This window comes from Carcharhinus amblyrhynchos, chromosome 6 (assembly GCF_965287045.1).
Source record: "Carcharhinus amblyrhynchos chromosome 6, sCarAmb.v2.hapA, whole genome shotgun sequence".
NCBI classification, from domain to species: domain Eukaryota; kingdom Metazoa; phylum Chordata; class Chondrichthyes; order Carcharhiniformes; family Carcharhinidae; genus Carcharhinus; species Carcharhinus amblyrhynchos.
The window spans coordinates 29,493,929-29,513,271 of record NC_137329.1 but is presented as its reverse complement, the minus strand read 5'-3'; the positions used below and the strand labels follow the sequence as shown (position 1 = coordinate 29,513,271).

The window sequence follows — 19,343 nt, the reverse complement described above, 5'->3', positions numbered from 1 at the left end:
TATTCTCAGATAATGTTTCACAGGTGCTAGAATCCCCTGAATTACTTGCATAAGTGGTTTACTTTTGATGAACTGTTCAATAATGAGTGCTGACAGTAGTCAGTGGGTGCCTCATTCACAAGCTTAGTGTGTTCTTATCTAAAGTCTGTGTAAGAACATCTTCAAGCAGTAGTTGATGAATAGTATCAGAAGTAGGTAGGATCCCCAGCTTTGCTTTTTCTTTCCCCCTGCTTCCTCGCAGTCCATCTAAAATCAACCAATCTACTCACATTAGGGCTGCAAATGTTGAATTTTCTGGTCTCTTTGGCTCAGTTCTATGAAACTGTAGAGTACTGATTAACAAACAGGCTGGCTCTGGTTTCTGCTTCCAGTCATGAGTCATGTGAGTTGACCACTTTCCAGACAATGATCCACAGATTCTAGTAGTACAATGCAGCTAGCTGCCCTCCTTCGAACTGGAAAAGTGAGGACAGCTGGGTTTGCATGGAAAAACCAGCCCAGAGTTGAAACTTGAGTCTCTGTATTCCACATCTCTTGGTAAAATTGACACAAACTTTTGATAATTAAATGCAATGCTCACAAGGAAACAACCTACTGAAACTGTTGAGCAAAAATGGAGTATTGACACAGTTCCTATAGCATTTGTGGATTCAGACCACCGTAGACCATGGGTGGTCTATTTTCATATAAATTTTCAGCCTGGCAGTTAAATAGCATGGGTTCTGAAATTCTTATCCTCCATGGCTGTTAGGATATGGCTTTGATTACAAATAAATTGGTTCAAATAAACTAAATTTGCTAGTTGTTTACAGGGTGGACTTGTACTATGGTTTGCTTAATTGATGCCATACTAGTTTTTTTTTACTTTCTGTATACTGTCTGGTGTATATAAACTCCACACAAACTGGTTCCATAAGTGAATGACTGTGTTTGGAATGTGTCAGTCTCCATTCATATTTACAGTGAGACTTGAATTTTGCTGATCTGGGTGAGTGGAGAGATTCAGCAAAATCTGGAAATCAGCAATGACAGATTTAAGGTCAATTGTTCATGTGTGCACTTAACTAAAAATTTGTTCCCCTGACTCCTTTTGCCTTGTTCAATTTAAAGGTCCATATGCGAGTTTAGACGTCAGAGATAACATTCCCCCTATATTTTTTTGGCGTTTACAGACAGTTTAACTGCACGGACCCTTTGAGTTATTTTGTACAGCTGTGTATGTGAGGCAATTTATCGAAATCAATTTGTGAGTGGCCTGTGTGAGAACTTTCAAGCTGCTATGCAGCTTAGAGAACATTTGTCAGAACTACAGATGGAATACACAGTTAACGTCAGCAAGATATCAGTGATAACCTTCACTGCTGATCACTTAATTCCAGAACACGGGTGACGGGTTTATTTCCTCTATTAGCATATTGGTTAACAGATTGGTTTTGGCCAATGTTCTACGAGTAGATTTAATTTTGGCCTTACCAAATTGGGCAAGTTTATTTTGAAGCTGTCATTAGCTGCACAGTGCCAATGCAGTTTGTTAAGCGTGGCACAACAATTGTTTAGAAATAACTTAATAAAGTGTGAAGTTACTCATGGAAGTGTGAAGTTTTGCACTTTACGTGAATTGAATGATGGAGTAAATGATTCCTGTCTGGTCCACTCCTGGTCTTAATTTTTATATTCTTAGAAAATTAGTAATTGTGCCCTATTTTAATAGAGAGGATTTTTTGTTTTGCAAGCATGCAAAACCAATGTACACAGAGAAATACACTATATGATATCAGCTGACAAGGATCAAAACCGGATACTTAGATGTGTGCAACGTCAGCACCATTCACACACTCAAAACCATGCAGAACCCAGCAGTTTGCTTGATTGGTGCCCCTCCTTCTGTCACTGGCACAACAGCAGTTCAAGATGGCTTGAACAGCTCCTCTGGGAAACTAAGGATGGTAAAAAGTCTGACAACACCAGGTTTAAGTCCAACCGATTTATTTATTTATTCAGGCCTGAGGCCTGAACTCCCCATTCACCTGATGAAGGGACTAACCCCGAAAGCTAAACTTGTACTATCAAATAAATCGGTTGGACTTAAACCTGGTGTTGTCAGACTTCTTACTGTGTTTACCCCAGTCCAACGTCAGCATATCCACATCATCAAAACTAAGGATGAGTAGTAATTGTGGCTTTGCCAACTTCATTCACTCTCCCAGAACAAATGAAAGGAACTATGGTCATAGCCAAATCCAGTAGTGTCATCGCCTGATGTTTATACACTTAGACTTCTCAACAGGTGTTCTGGAATTAAGTGATCAGCAGTGAAGGTTATCACTGATATCTTGCTGACGTTAACTGTGTATTCCATCTGTAATTCTGACAAATGTTCTCTAAGCTGCATAGCAGCTTGAAAGTTCTCACACAGGCCACTCACAAATCGATTTCGATAAATTGCCTCATGTACACAGCTGTACAAAATAACTCAAAGGGTCCGTGCAGTTAAACTGTTTGTAAACGCCAAACAAATATAGGGGGAATGTTATCTCTGACGTCAACCACTTCAGCAGAGCACAGGGATTGAAGCTACAACTTGTCCTTGGTGGCCTTACTGCAAAGCATGCACGCCTGATGCATTAATCAGTAAACAAGAAACTGAACACTAATTGTGACCGTAATAGGTTCACCTGTCAAACAGTGGTTAAGATTAAAATGTGACCTACATGTCTTATTAACCTCTGTCTGTGAACGGACAGTTTTGTAGTCAGTTAATTACACAATAGCCTTTGGCTGGCTTCTAGGTGCTCTGTAAAACCAGACCAGAAGAGACTATTTAAAAAAAAAGGCGCACTGACTCAAAACATTAACTCTGTTCTCTCTACAGATGCTGCCAAACTGTTGAGCTTTTTCAGCATCTTCTGTTTTTATTCCAGTAGAGATCTGCAGTATGAATTTCCCCTTCCGCTTCTGCTGCAGTGAAGCGATTCCTATCTTCTACCTTAGGAAGAATAGTCACAAGTTGGGTCAAAAGCCCTGATTTGGGGATTCAAAATGGAATTCTCCTTGTTTATAACCTCCCTTCTCCCTAGCTTTTGCATCTGACCATTGAATCAATATTTACAGTCATAGCATTCATTATGTGATCAATGCTTAAACTTGTATCATTGAGAACAGGTACTTATTTGGGCTAAGGATTCAATTTGAAATAGTCTTTTGTTTCTGTCACTTAACATCTAAAGCTCAGGCCATATAAAGCTAAATATTGACTCTTCACTAATGTGGTTTGTATTGATGCCAGAATTGTTACATAGAAGTGTAATAATTCAAAAAAAAAATAACTGGAAAGGAACAAAGTTTATTTACAGAATGCAAAGTAAAGCCATTACCACACACACTAATCCCTAGTGTTCTTTTTGGCAAATCAAATAAATTAATTTAACCAAACAGCAGGACAAAGCAAAAAGGGCAGCCCTATAAAGGGGACCCTCGTGAAACAAAATAAAGCATACATCAAATCAAAACGTGATTAAAATGGACAGTAACAGACTCCAGTTCCTGTGATGCCCATCAGGCACAGAAGGCCTCAGTGGTGCCAGTGGACACCACATGCTCCCTCTCCAGGGACATCCAGCCACAAAGGTAGTCACTACTAATCCCTGCCTCAAATACAGTTCAGTAGGCCCAGTCTTTGGCCTGCTTTATAAAAGGCTCAGTTCATGAATCCTAGCTGGGCAGGCCACAGCCTGTTATCACAGGAGCTCACAATCAATGAGCCCCACAGGGAGATCAGTCAGTGATTCTCCATGGAGTTTGAGTGGGTTATCACAAAAAGGAAATGCTGATGTAGAGTTATTGAATTGGGGTTGAGAGGCACTTGGTGTGTTTGGTTCCACGAGGTCAACAGAATTTACTTTGAGAATGGACCTTGCTGATTGTAGCTGTAAACTGAAAAATAAGAGCCAAGTAATGGAAGAAGATTTATTTTACAATTGAGACTTCAGCAGTTAAACAGTGCAAGTTGGATTTTTTTTAACTCAGAAACTGAAAATTAAATTGTGCCTTTTGAGACATTAAAAACTCCTATGCTTGAGCTTGCAGTTCTATGGAAATCATTACTGTATCCTTGCTGTCTGAGCAATTGCTGGCTTCTATTTATCACCACTCGGTACAGCATGACTTGGATCAAGAATTCAAACCTGAATTCTTACATCCATTCTTTGGTCACGCACAGTGTCTGTTTTAGTAGGGCTTCCTGGTACCAATTGGACTAATGTCCTAGGATTTCTGTAAGAAAAATTGAGAGTTGAGACGACGATACAATATATGTTATTAAGTTACTCTAGCTAATCTTGCAAACACCATATGAAGCTCATAACAAGTGTTTTATAAAGATTTAGCATAATTTTCTGGCTTTTCTACTCTGTATTTCATTCTCAAAGTTCTAGAATTCCATATGCTTTTTATAAAAGCCCTCTCAACTTGTCCTGGCACTTGTGATTGCAGAAACCCTGATCTCTCTGTTCCAACTAGAAGTTGCTGCTTATGCTTCTTTCCCCTCTTTTCTTAAAAAAATGTGTCCAATGTCTACGACCCTTCAGTTGTCTAGCACTAGCCCCATATCCAAAGTGGATTGATCTCTGGCTGTGTTTCCGATGTGGATATGCCGGCGTTGGACTGGGGTAAACACAGTAAAAAGTCTGACAACACCAGGTTTAAGTCCAACTGATTTATTTGATAGTAAACTCACTAGCTTTCAGGTTTGTCCCTTCATCAGGTAAATGGAGAGTTCTGGCCTCAGGCAGAGCATATAAAGCACAGACAGTTTACAGATTACTGATTAGAATGCGAATCTTTACACCTAACCTGCTGTTCAAGTCTTAAAGTGGCCGACAATGTGAGTGGAAGGAGCACTGATCACAGGTTAAAGAGATGTGTATTGTCTCCAGACAGTACAATAAGTGATATTTTGCAAACCCAGACAAGTCACGGGGGTTACAGATAGTGCGACATGAACCCAAGATCCCTGTTGAGACCGTCCTCGTGTGCGGAACTTGGCTATCAGTCTCTGCTCAGCGACTCTGCACTGTCGTGTGTCATGGAGGCCAAAACACCTTTGGGTAAGCATTCTCCAAGGCGACCTCCTGTCTGAGGCCAGGACTCTCCATTCACCTGATGACGGGACAAACCCGAAAGCTAGTGAGTTTACTGTCAAATAAATCGGCTGGACTTAAACCTGGTGTTGTCAGACTTTTTACTGTGTTTCCAATATGCAGAGGATGTATTCCACCCAAACGAGAATTTGAGAATTGCCAACCTTTTAAGTACCTTTTTGTTATTTACTTCTATTTTCCTCCATATTACTGTCTATATTGACACCATCTTCTCTCTTGAACACTGATGAAAAGTGCTAATTTTGTAAATCAACCTTGCCTTCTGGCTATACAGAAATTGCACTTTTATCCCTGCTTGATCCAAAATTCCTTGGACTACCATAGTGCTATTTATGTTTATGTAAGACATCAGGCTCCCATTTAGGTGCTGAATATACCTACACGTCGTATGTTGTAACCATGGTGCAGCGACAACAGGGAGGGTGACTATCAACGTCTATGGCAGGACATTCAAACAGACTCTTTTCACTTGCCTTCTTCAGTATTGTTATCGCATCAACGACTTGGCAAGTGATGAGAATATCATTCCTTCCCTGTTTTGAGCTTTCAGACAGTGGAAAGGATTTGAAAGGTAAGGCAAACCAGTCATTGTCGAATGTTCAACTTCTGCCATGCACTTGCAGTCAGTGTTGATATGATGAGGTCATTTTACTTCCAGTCATTATGTTGATGGTGAGGACAAAAAAAGGAGTTTAATTGAGCCATTCTTCCACTCTCATTTGCAGTGCACATTTTTTAAAATTTCTCTTTCTCTGAGCACTCTCTGTAACTTCTTGTATCCAGATACAAGTTGGCATTGGTTCCTTAATTATTGGAGGAGCTGTGAATGAAAATTGCTGCTGAAAACCCACGGGTTGGGGGGGGAGGGAGTGTAGTTTCATGACAATAGGGCAGGAAGATTCCAGCCAATGGCATAAAAATCCTACCCTGTTTTCTGTTTGATCCCCATTGGCCTGTGTGCACTAACTAAGTAAGAGCAATTGGAAATGTTCCTATAATTTGAAGGATCTGATCTTGCTTCTATGTCCTGTATACTGCACATACATATCCACTCTTAAAATCCAGGGAGTTTTTTTAAATTAAAGACATAAATGTGACACTGTAAATAATGACAAAGCTAGGAAGTAGACATATGAGCATACAAATTAAGAGAACGCCATTCGGCCCCTTGAGCCTGCTCTGTCATTCAACATAATCATGGCTGATCCAATTGTAACTTCAACTCCACATTCCTATCTATCCTGATAACCTTTCACCCCTTTGCTAATTAAGAATTCATCTAGCTTGGCCCTAAAAATATTCAAAGACTCTGTTTCCACTGCCTTTTGATGTAGAGAGAGACAGAGTCCCGATACCCCCTGAGAGAAAAAAATTCTCCTCCTTTTATTTTTAAACAATGACTGCTAGTCTAGGTTCTCCAAGAGGAAACATCCATCCTGTCAATACCCCTAGGATCTTAAAGTTTTTGATCAAGTCATCTTTTCTCTTCTAAAATCTCATGGATACAAACCTAACCTCTCCAACCTAGGAGGGTTCAAGTGTACTATTTCCTATTTTCACAACACATTTTTGCAGCCAAAGGGCCATTTAAATTCCTTATGCTTGGAGTTTCCATAATGGCAAAGTGTTACTGCAGAGGGATTTGATAGATAGAAGTGATATTTTCGGTACATTTTCATGATTAAGGGCCAATCCATGATTTGTGTTGAGTTAACTGACCTCACTATTGTTTCATTTGAAATCCTAATACCTCAAGGCCAAATGTATGTGTTGTGCCATGGACCCCACTGGTGATACTTTCCTTAGGTTTGGAAAAATATTTGTTAACATGCATTTTAAAAAAAAACATGAATTGTTAAATAGTGCCCCCAAAGGAATTGGTACCTTTATACCTCATTGTGAAGTTAGACTAGCACCTTTTCCATATCAACCTATCCGAGTGTACCTGTGTATTTGTTGTGAGGCTTCTTTAGTTTATTGGTGCTGATGCCATTTAAGAAAAAGTCCATGTAAGTCAAGTTACCTAAAGTTACAAATTTAGGTTTCTTGGGTTGAATTCCTCATGAGTCATCTCGCATTGTTCCTATAATTACAACAACAGAATTGTAACCACCAGACTTCATCCAGCTCAAAATGTTCTCTCCAAGTACGACACATGTTTTGTAGGACAAAATCTATACATGTTCTTCTGGTTGCTTTTTCATAGTTCAAAGAATGCAGTGTGAAAATTTCTTACGTCTACCATTGGCTTTCCAGAAATCCTACTGATAATACCAACAGGATAATACTGAATTATAAATTTTTATGAATGGGATGGATAGGATAAAGGTGGAGAGACTCTTCCCGCTCAAAAAAGACAGTAGGACTAGGGGGCACAGCCTCAAGATAGAAGGGGGGCGGTTTAGAACGGAGTTGAGGAGGAACTTCTTCACTCAAAGGGTGGTGAATCTCTGGAAGTCTCTGCCCGTTGAAGTGGTGGAGGCTGCCTCGCTAAATATTTTTAAGACGCGGGTTGATGGGTTTTTGATAAGAGAGGGGATTAAGGGTTATGGGGAGAGGGCGGGAAAGTGGAACTGAGCAGCGACAGATCAGCCATGGTCTTATTGAATGGCGGGGCAGGCTCGAAGGGCTAGATGGCCTACTCCTGCTCCTATTTCTTATGTTCTTATGTTTTGCATGTACTTATAATTTACTTGGAATGTAGACCTTCTGTTGTTGCAGGTGTGAACTCTAGAAATTTATTCCAAAGCATCTCTATCCTATTGCATCTTTCTCTACTTTTCAAAAGTCTCTTCAAAATCTGTCCATCTGATCACACCTTCAGTTACCTCCCCAAACTAATTCAACGTCCATTTTGTCTCTTGGAACGGCTTTTAAAAAGTAGATGTATGTTATTTGGCTGTCTGGGTGGTGAACAGGTTTTGTGTCTTCTTTCAAATCTCCTTGTGACATCATGGAATAGTGGACTGTGAGCTTCATCACTGATAAAATTCCATTTACTTTGCCACAATTCTATTCATTTTTTTGCCTATTTTCTGCAGGACACTGGGTTGTATTATGATCGCTACCTCCGTGAAGTAATTGATGTGTTGGAAACAGACAGACACTTCCGTGACAAACTCCAGACAGCAAATATAGAAGAAATAAAGGTATGCTGCCTATTAATAGCCAGAGACTACAGCAAATGCTACTTTTCCTGTTACTGTACTGTTACCTCTGAAGTTCACTGTTTCTACTGCAAATTTGCCAAGTCTGAATGGCAGTATCTGGGATAGATTGTGGCACGATTGGTTATTGAATTTATTTTCTTTCAAACACCAACAGACCTGTTGGATGCAGTGATGGGCATTCATGGTGGTGGAGTTGTGGGAAGGGTAGTTGGTTGTGTGGGAGATTGTAGTTTTCTGTGGGAATTTTAGCTAGAGGGATTGAATTGCCTCCTTCACTAGTAAAGATTTTGTGATCCCTGTGATATTTAATTGATTCTTTGGATGGTTCTGTTATTTTTTTCTCTTTATTTTCTTTAATGAAGAATGGAAAACTGTCTAAAGAACTGAACTTAGTGAGTCATCTTGTAAGAACCAAATTGGATGAATTGAAAAGACAGGAGGTGTCCCGGCTACGAATGCTTATTAAAGCCAAAATGGATGCACAACAAGGTAAAGGTACTGTATAGAAACAGATTGTTGGCTTGTTTCTCCACTATGTCCGTCTTTGTTTGTTAAGGAAATTCAAGCTAGAATATAAAGACCTACCTAGTAAGTGTGCTCTTTGAACAGGTTTTGTGTTTCGATTTGATGTACTGTAGAACTGTTCCCAAATATAAGATGATTTGAACAGACATGAAATATGGTTGCAATTATTGTGTTTGACCATGTCTTTAACAAATGTAATGCATCCAAGTGGCAGACACAATGAAATAAATAATATTAGCTTGTTTTTCTTCCTTAGATGTAACAATTATTGATTTTTTTGATCCTGACTTTCTCTCAAACAAAAATTTAAGGAAAGCTGAAAATCTTTTATAGGTCTCCAGTGACTCGCACTCAAACATGTACATTAGTTAAACCATCCTCTTTCACTGCTGATTTTTACTTTTAATTCAGTTCCTGTACATGATTGGCTTTTAGTATTAAAGCAAGAATATTCAGAAATTTGACAGAGAAAATGTTACTCTGGGTAGGTGATTAATATGTGCCAAGTATGTCATGGGGATGGATTTGGCAAAGAAATTATGAATCTTAACAGTCAGAGAACAGAGAAGATCACAGATTAAATTATTATTAGCTGATTTTGAACGAAGAATCAGAAGAAAGGAACTTGCTGAACTAATGGAAATGCTTATTGAATTCAGAATGTAGCACAGGCTATATTTTCTGTGGTATAAATAGACTGACTTTTCTGGGTACAATTGTATTTTGATTTAAGTCTATTTATTTAGTAAGTTTTAAATGCACTCTGTTATTGTTTCAGAGAAAGTATTGCCATCAGTGACTCGGTCATTTTTAAAATTTAAAAGTTGGTGGTTTGTGCACTAATCTCTCCTCTTTCACCTTTCAGATGCAGGAATCGATCATCATGCTTTGTTGAAACAATTTGAGCACCTCAATCATCAAAATCCTCATAGCTTTGAGCCCGAAGATTTGGAATTATTGATTAAAACTGTAAGTGTTGTACAATGTGAACATATGAATCTGAGCCTTCAAAGCATTGATTAATGTAATATTTACATTGCAGGCCAATCTAGTTGTGCTCAGGAAACCACAATGTTTCTATTTCCACTCTCATCCCAGATCTTGCCAAGGATTTTGTGGCTGTTGTATTCGAATTAGTTTTATTTTTATTTTTAATACTTACAGGCCACCAGTGATCTGGAAAACTATGACCGAGAACGGCATGAGGAGTTTAAACAGTACGAGATGCTGAAAGAACATGAGAGAAGAGAATATTTGAAAACATTAGATGAAGAAAAGAGGAAACAGGAGGAGGCTCGATTTGATCAGATGAAAAAGAAACACCAGGATCACCCAAAAGTTAATCATCCAGTAAGAGAAGCTTCACAGTAAATTGAAAAATAAATTGTTGTGCTTTTGGAGCGCTTGGTAACACTGTTGGAATTATTTGAATATTGTTAAAATGAGGAAATCACAAGAACCAAGGCTTATTGTTTAGGGTTTGTGACTAGTTCTGGCAAATGAGTTTGTTATTGATTAGGTCTTCTTTCAGATCATCATTGTCATTGCCTTTCTGAGATAATCAGGCAAAGGCGCGATAATCAGATAGCAATTCACAACTCATATACAGAAGTTGTAGATATTCAGAGGATAACACTTACTTATCGGACTAAATATCCAAACTGAAAAACATAGGAGTGTGGTTGAAATGAACCAAGCAATGATAATGGAACTAGTTTTACAAATGTATAGATTATAATGTTAAACTCCTGATAGCCAGTCAAAAAATGAAACTAAAGACAATCAGTTTAGATTTATTTGTGGAATGATGCATTACAAGAATATACCTCCTAACTCAACCCTTGCCCTACTGTCAGTAAGTCTGTTCTTGTCTGTGCTCGAGTAACGGCAATTCTTATTGTGATATCAGTTGATATAACTGGATGGAGAGATCCCAGAATGGAACTCTGGACCACAGGATTGTAGCTTTTATAATTTTGTTTAGGAAATGTGGCGAAACAGAATCACAGGACTGCTAATTAGTTTTAACAACAAGACAAAAAATATTAGACATGAGAAGTTGGATTTTGATGCAATACTCCTTTAATCTTACCCTCCTTGCAGTTTAAATCTGGTTACTGCAGCTGTCTTTTTAACTCTGCCTTCTTCTCAGCTCCACCTACTTGTACTGAACAGTTCTCTCTTCTAGTACCTTTAACCTCTGGCTTCTTGGAAACTTATCTTCAGTTCTTTAGTGTTCATAACTAGCTGATATTTAATTCTCTGCATTTTGTTTCTTAACCATTACTCTATGATATGGTTTTCTTATAGCAAAGTTGGGAGAGACGTTCCCTCTCTCACTTTCTTTATGAACTGCAAAACAAATTCAGCTAAAACTGAATTCAAAAAGGCTTTTCCACCTTAAATGGCCCCTAGTTGCTAAGCAATGACTCCATGCTTCTGGCAATTTATTTACTTTTGACGACATAACACTTTCTACGCACATTAAAAACACAGTTGGAGCTGAGGCAACCCCCAAACAAACACCTTTGTCCAGCATAAATCTAACTAGGTGTACCTTTCCTTACGTAGAAAAATGGAATTAAAGCTACTTAAAATTATACCTTATTTCTAATGTTTACCAGTACAAATATAAATCTCTTAAAACTGCCTGTGTTTTTCTAACAATCTGCATATTTTAGCCACAATTGATGCACAATAACATTGTACGGAGGAGTGAATTTTGAGAGATAAAAAATTCCACAATTCTTAATCCTTGGAAAAAGAAAGAACAGGAGCAGTGCAATGGAATCCAAATTTGCTAAAATGCCCTCAAGCGGAATAGTAATTTACTATCTGAAATAATGGTTGTTGGAAGAACAATTATTCCATGAAAAAGGTTATTTCTAATATATAATGCTTAATACAATTGCATGTTATGCTGTTTGAGTAGTTCTCTTCTCCTAGGAATAAAGATTAAAGTAGTTGGGAAAGACATTGCAATCGGGTTTAGCCTATTGTTTGATGTAACACTTACAATGTCCGTACGATCACTTGAAATTAAAGACAACTTGCATTGTATCTTTCCTAAAGCTATAAAATTGCTAAACTCAAATCCCTTATGGGATGTTACTATGGTGAGCTCAGTCACTTCACTGCTAGACTTTTTGAGCTGTCTGTGATTCCCAAGTATCGATGACTTAGCCTGTCCTCTGCTTTTGATGCTGTGTGACTGTAAACTAAACTTTCCTATTTCCATTTACACACAGACCTTAGCTGTGATCAGAATTTGGTGATTGTCATGCAAAGAAGGCATAAAAAAGATGTTAAAAGTCTGTTTCTCTTCCATATTCTTTTGCTTAAATTCTGCCTTTCAAATGGGCCATTGCTGGACTGATTAAAACTTCTGCAGCTGACCACATGATGGCACCACAGCAAACCCTTGGAATGTAACACTCCTTGCATCATATAAATATCCCAGCCAAGTTAACATAGTGGATTAGCAGACAGAATGTTTGCCCCAACAGCTATAGCCAAAGACAGCTATTTGTGACTCCTCATTTCGAACCTTGTAGTAACGCTCCTCAAAACTTCAAAGCCCAATCAACAATCCTAATCCAACAGCAGGGGGAGTATGTGGCCATCCTGCTCACGAAATTTGAGGGAATTTGTGGAGATCTGCTGGAGGCTACCGCAATAGCTGTCCATGGCGTGAATGTGGAAGATCCCTCACCAATGAATTGAAAACCCTACCCAGTTAACCCAGGACAGGCAAGAGCTAAGCTGGACAAGAGTAGCTCAACCCTATGATCCCCAGGGTCTGCACCCACAGAGTGAGATATTCAGAACAGCTTGACCATTACCTCATGACTGCTAACCACCCTATGAACCCCCCACACCCTCTCAAAGATATTTCATCATGAGGCTGAAATAACTGATCCCAGAAGAACTCCAAGGTCTGGTACTGAAGAAACTTTCCCAGAGCTTAAACCTGAAGAAATAAGGAACTGTTATTTCCTCTGCTAAATGTGCGTCTGATGTGCTAGCATGAAGGAAGGAATGCCTGTATACTTCAGTACGTCCTATTCTTCATTCTTAAGATCACACATGTATTTAAAAACTAAATGGAATTCATTTTTTTCTCCCAACAGTGGAGGCACATGCTAAGATGTGGGCAGCATTGGTTAGGCCAGTTGCTCTTCAAATGGTGGTGGTGAGCTGCCTTCTTGCAGTCGCTGAGATGTAGATAATCCCACCGTGATGTTAGGGAGAAAATTCCAGGATTTTGTCCCAGCAATATTGAAGGAATGTGAATCTATTTCCAAGTTAGGATGGCGAGTGACTTGAAGGGGAACCTGCAGATGGTTGTGTTCCTAAGTATCTGCCACTCTTGTCCTTCTAGGTGGTGTCTAAGGAACATTTGGTGAGTTCCTGAAATGCATCTTGGAAATGGTACTCATGCTTACCACTGTTAATCAATGGTAGATTGAATTTTTGAAGGGGTAACAATCAAGTGGACTGCTTTGACTTGGATGGTGTATGCCCATATACACTTGTTTTAAGTTTGTTTTTCAAAATGGTCAACTGCTGGACTGATGTTGACCGCAGCTGATCACATGATGCTAGTTTTGGGAGTCTGAAGAGTTTAAAAATGGACAAATGGCATCCTGAAATGTAACATTTCTTATAAACATTCCAGCCAAGCCAATACAATGGATTAGCAGATAACCGGTCAGATATGGACAAGGCAGCTATTTGTCTTACCTCCAACATTGCACTAATCATCCTACAGTTAGCTGCTCCAAAACACAATGGATTTTAACCAGGTGGCTTCATTGGCTGAATCGTACCACTCAAAATCACCCCTGTCACACGAGTGAGATTTGAACTGTTTAATTTTCTTTAACCATACAGCTTTTGAATTTTGTCTTCAGTTGTAGTTCACCTGACTCCAGCTTGCCTTTGATCTCCAGCTCTTTCAAAGTCTGATCTCCAGAAAGAACCTACAGTGTGAAATCATTTTAATGAAACAAGCATACTCGTTGAGTTTCTAGAATCAAGACCTGGAATTCTGCCAAAGTCAAATGAAAAACCTTTCAGAGGATATCGACTTATTGGACTCTGATCTTGCATGAAATAATGATACTTATTTTTATTGCAGTGTTTACCCTGACCAACTTTTTTTTCCCTTATCCCTCTTTTATTGTATGAATGCAAAAGGAGCAAATATTGCAAAACTGTGTGTGTGTAAATAAACCAATCTTCTTATTTATCTTATCTCGAGTTTCCTCTGGGGTTATTAATAGAGGAATTGACCACTTCAGAATTGAAGGTTGAGGAAAATTCACCACCACTTACAAAAGGGAAGGTCAAGAACAGCTTTCTGTTTATGGCCAAATAGTGACTCGAGAAATCAAGGCTGTTTAAATTAACCCCCTTTCCTGTCTGTAACATGATAATTTGGAAAAATGGCTGTAACTTTAACCTCCATGCTACAGTGTTCACGTTAAATACATTTTACCAGCTGTGTGTTTCATTGTTCTCAGGGAAGCAAAGATCAGTTGAAAGAAGTCTGGGAGGAAACTGATGGCCTTGATCCTGAAGATTTTGATACCAAGACCTTCTTCAAGCTGCATGGTAAGATTGTGAATGAGTCACTTCTCACCTTCTTGGTATCTGGGCCAGATAACACCAATAAGAACACCAAGCAGTTGGTGTTGGTCAGATTTTTGTCAGGGTGACAGCGGCTCCCACAATGGGCTGGGAGCAACACTGCTTTGGCCATTTAGGGGAGATCTGACCCATTTTATGGCCATGAAGCAGCTAATGAGCTGCCGTCAGGACACCCATGTTAGTTTGAGGGATTAAAAAAAACCCATCTCCAATTGGTGGGCAATAGCTCTTCAGTCCCAGCAAGGCAAATTGCGGATTCATAGAATCATAGAACCCTACAGTGCAGAAAGAGGCCCTTCGGCCCATCAAGTCTGCACTGAACACGATCTCACCCAGGCCCTACCCCCATATCCCCACATATTATACCCACTAATCTCTCTAACCTACGCATCCCTAGACGCTAAGGGGCAATTTCTTAGCATGGCTAACCAACCTAATCCGCACATCTTTGGACTGTGGGAGGAAACTGGAGTACCCAGAGGAAACCCATGCAGACACGAGGAGAATGTGCAAACTCCACACCGACAGCGACCCAGGCTGGGAATCGAACCCAGGACCCTGGAACTGTGAAGCAGCAGTGCTAACCACTGTGCTACCATGCCGCCACAACTGGCAGTCGGGGGATGCAGTGAGCGAGAGCCCAACCAGAAAGACATGCCTGCCATGACCTTGCAAGGAGAGTGCCTGAGTTCACTTGACAGAAGCCCCACCCACTGCTAGTAAAATGCCAGCAGCAGCAGAAGGAATCCTTAACTGGCAAATTAAGTGACTCAGTTGGCCTGTGATGGGAGGGTGTTCTTCCACCATTCTCTCTAATGACAGTGCCAGGATGACAGGCACGACAACACCCACCCTCCCTCTTGATTTTTACCCCTCCCTCCATCACTTCCTCATGGTCTAGAATCATCTGTGCTTGAGCGCAGTTTTGTGTTGGGAAATCACCATCACTTGGATGAGTAATGTAAGTAGTTAATCAATCCTATACTGGCTTTATTTTCCTGCAATACCTGGGAACAAGTGCCCTTTTCTCCCTGTTGCCCCATCTCTCTTGAACTTCAATTGCTGTTGAATTATGGCCAGCAACATGGATGCAATGTTTTACGTAAAAGTCTAAAGACTGACTGGCAGTAAATATTTGATTGCTAAATTTCATTTTTTTGGAATTGTCCGTGACAGACACATTACATACATTAGGATCAGAATGATTCCTCATCCACCCACTGCAATAAGCACAACCGTGCCAACGTTAGGCTAGTAATCACAGCACAATTTCTTCTCTGGTCATAATTAGGAGCTGCAATTTTGTAATGGTAAAAGGCTTTATAAAAACACAAGGAATTTTCCTGTCCTGCCCACCATGGGAATTGTAGCAAACGGGACACAGACCATGCAAAGGTCTGTTGGCATCAGGTGGGATTTTCCGGCTTTGAGGTGAGCACGGCCGGAAAATCCTGCCCATGGAATACTACAGCGTGGAGGCCATTCAACCAACAAATCTGTGGTGGCTCTTTTTACGCACTCTTTCCCTATATCCCTGCAATTGTTTTTCTTTTCTTGATAAGCTATTTGTCTAGATCCACTTTCGCAGTTGTGATTGTCATGTTCAAAGTAACATAATGAAACTCAAATTCTTACTTGTGGCAACATTTTAATTTTAAAATAGAGGGAAATGTTATAGAAATGATCATTGACTGTTGCTTGGAGTTGAAATCAGTTGGAAAAGCTCTGAGGAGAGATTGGGGACTTCAGTTGCAGGTTTCTGTTTGCACATTTACAACATATATTTTATTATTAACTGCAGGAATATTTTTCTTTGCAGATACAAATGGCGATGGATTTTTGGATGAGCAAGAGATGGAAGCATTATTTACCAAAGAGGTATTAATTAAAATTCTAATTATTTTTAGAAAGTATTTTCCAATGTTTTTAAACTAAAACATGTAAAGTTAGTTAAATTCGGAGTCGCCAGTTTGTTCATTAATCCAATATGTAATCCACGATCAAATTCAGAGCTGGAGTGCAGAATTGGAGGCACATGTGTTGCTAGTGAAATCTTCTTTATGCAGCATTATGTGAAAAATCATGGCTACCATTCGTTCACTGATTTTCCACTCTTTCTATGTGCTATTTTCTTTTAACATCAATTACCACCTCTCAATATTAGGGTAGACCAACATGAAGATGCTTGAGTTTTTTGCTCTAATTTCAAATGGCAGAAGGCAGGTGGAAACAAGTCCCACTAAGCCAATCGCAGGAAATTTCACTCTGCTATCACCCCTGTTCTCCCCTTTTAATTACCTTTCCCTATCACACACACCCTTTTTCAGAATCCATTCCCCCCTCACCCCCACCCACCCACCTTCTTTACCAACCTTCCCTTCTCCCTGCATTAACCATCTGCTGTCTAACTCTTGGCCATCATATGATACAAGCTATTAATATTGTTAGCTGACTGAAATACTTTTCCCCAGATATTTTCCTCTTATGTTACCAACAAAAGACAGTGTCAACTCAGATTTCATGTAAACAAAACCTTTCTTTTTATTTACACTATAAGTAGTAATACTCAACATAAATCTACATTAGTTGCAACACTTACTTTAACTTAATTTAATTAATTTGACTTCTTCAACCTTAACTTTAACTCTAACTCATTTGACTGAAAAGAAATACTACCTGCTTGAATGAACAGGCCAGGTTTGCCCTTTGGTATGAATCTTTCTTGTGGTTCCTTTGCCCTCTTTGAAGGTGATCTTCAGGGCACGTGTTGTGAATGTGATTCCCAAATTTTCACTGAGGACAAAGACTCAAAGTATCTCTTCTATCCTAAAATTTGCACATTTTTCTGGAAGGTTCTGTGACACTCAGTAGAAATGATATCACCAGAAACTGATCACAATGTTCGATTATAGTTATTGGAATTACTCGTAAACAGCTCCCAAATATTTGTATCAAGTTGCATGAACATGTAACATAGCCTCACCATACCTGGAATCAATGGCTCCACCGGTGAGTTATTTAACTGTCCACCACCATTTATGACTGAATGTGGCAGGATTGCTAAGCTTATATCTGAACACTTGGGTCGGGATTCTCCTAAAAAAAATTCTAAGTTTGCAACCAGTGGGGAAATGTGACTAAATCCTGCTGGTTTTTTTTTAGCATGATTTCTAGAATTAGTCTCTGACACTTTGTATATCGCAGAGTGCCTCAGCATGATTCATTCATCTGCGGTAGGCAAGTTGGTGAGGAAGAGGTCAAGTATACTATTTCCTCTCGTTGATTCCCTCATCTGCTATAGACTCAGTCTGGCAGCTATGTCCTTTTAGGACTTGCCGGTTCCATCTGTAGTGGTACTACCGACCCACTCTTGATTGGTCTCCCACCCACTGTACACTCTGAGCCCTTACCACCTCCAGTGCTTCCTCCAAGTGGGTTTAAAACCTGGCCCAGTAGTGATGCATCAGCTGAAGGGGAAAGGTACATGATAATTAATAGGAGGTTTTCCTGCCCATGTTTGACCTGGTGCCATGATTCTATTCTAAGCATTTGTTATCCTAACTAGCAACTGTATGAAAGTAGTAGAAAGAGGAATTTAATTTGATCAAATAGTACATTTTCAAACTTGCTACACTACCCTATCTGCTAACATTTTGCATGTTTATCCACCTCTCCACTTTTAATATTTCAGTTAATGCAGGGCTACAGAAAAGGGAAGTTCAAAATGCCTGATAGGTGCTTTCAGTTTCAGATTGGTAAACAGCAAAGTTTTGTGCTACAAAATGCTTTCCTTAAAGGTATTGGGTGTTGGCTTTGCTGATGTCCACTTAGTTGAGTGGCAAAATAAGAAGTTCAATTTTAAGTTGCTTTCTCTTTTTATTAACGCTGCAGCTGGAAAAGATTTATGACCCTAACAATGAAGAAGATGATATGGTGGAGATGGAGGAAGAGCGATTAAGGATGAGGGAACATGTTATGAATGAGGTATTGCACTGTACATTGAGCAGGAAAAAATTACCATATGCTCTTTTGATATGCTTTTCAAATAATTTCAAAAAAAGAATGTGTTTCCCTTTAAGAGGGAAATACTTTTTATTTTGGATGTGGCAGATCTGCAGAGCTTAAATCTGATCCATTGGTTGTGGGATCTCTTAGGTCTGTCTATAACTTGCTGTTTATGCCATTTGGCGTGCAAGTAGTCTTGTTTGGTGACTTCACCAGGTTAACACCTCATTTTTAGGTATGCCTGGTGCTGCTCCTGACATGCCCTCCTGCACTCACTATGGAACCAGGGTTGGTCTCCTGGCTTGATGGTTGAGTGTTGGATATGTCGGGCCATGAGGTTACAGTTTGTGTTGGAGTACTGTTCCATGGCTGTTGATGGCCCACAGTACCTCCATGGATGCCCAGTCTTCAATTGCTAGATCTGTTCAAAGTCTGTTCCATTTAGCACAGTAATAGTGCGATGTTGCACAATGGAGGCAGGACTTTGTCTTTACAAGGACTGTGCAGTGGTCACTCTAAACAACACTGCATGGACAGATGCATCTGCAGCTGGCAGACTGGTAAGGATGAGGTCAAGTATGTTATTTCTTCTTGTTGGTTCCTTCACCAGCTGCTACAGACCCAGTCAGCAGTTATATCCTTTAGGACCCGACCAGCTCGATCAGTTGTGCTGCTGCCGAGCCATTCTTGATGTTGAAATCCCACACCCAAAGAACATTTTGCACCCTTGCCACCCTCAGTGCTTCCTCCAAATGTTGCTCAACATGGCGGAGTACTAATTCATCAGCCCAAGGAGGACTTTACATGGTAACCAATAAGAGGTTTCCTTACC

The 19,343-nt window shown here is 39.7% G+C and overlaps 1 protein-coding gene across 4 annotated transcripts in view; it reads left to right on the top strand.

Moving 5' to 3' along the window:
- LOC145343793 (nucleobindin-2-like) overlaps positions 1-19,343 on the top strand; it is a 56,172-nt gene that overhangs the window by 20,018 nt on the left and 16,811 nt on the right. For 2 of the 4 annotated variants that reach the window (XM_080190129.1, XM_080190130.1), the window contains exons 3-9: positions 8,198-8,308; positions 8,692-8,824; positions 9,720-9,823; positions 10,019-10,204; positions 14,380-14,470; positions 16,326-16,384; positions 18,398-18,490. In XM_080190129.1, coding sequence (XP_080046255.1) covers positions 8,198-8,308; positions 8,692-8,824; positions 9,720-9,823; positions 10,019-10,204; positions 14,380-14,470; positions 16,326-16,384; positions 18,398-18,490 — 777 coding nt within the window. The remainder of the gene's footprint in view (positions 1-8,197; positions 8,309-8,691; positions 8,825-9,719; positions 9,824-10,018; positions 10,205-14,379; positions 14,471-16,325; positions 16,385-18,397; positions 18,491-19,343) is intronic. The other 2 variants (XM_080190132.1, XM_080190133.1) reach the window with 2 other exon arrangements.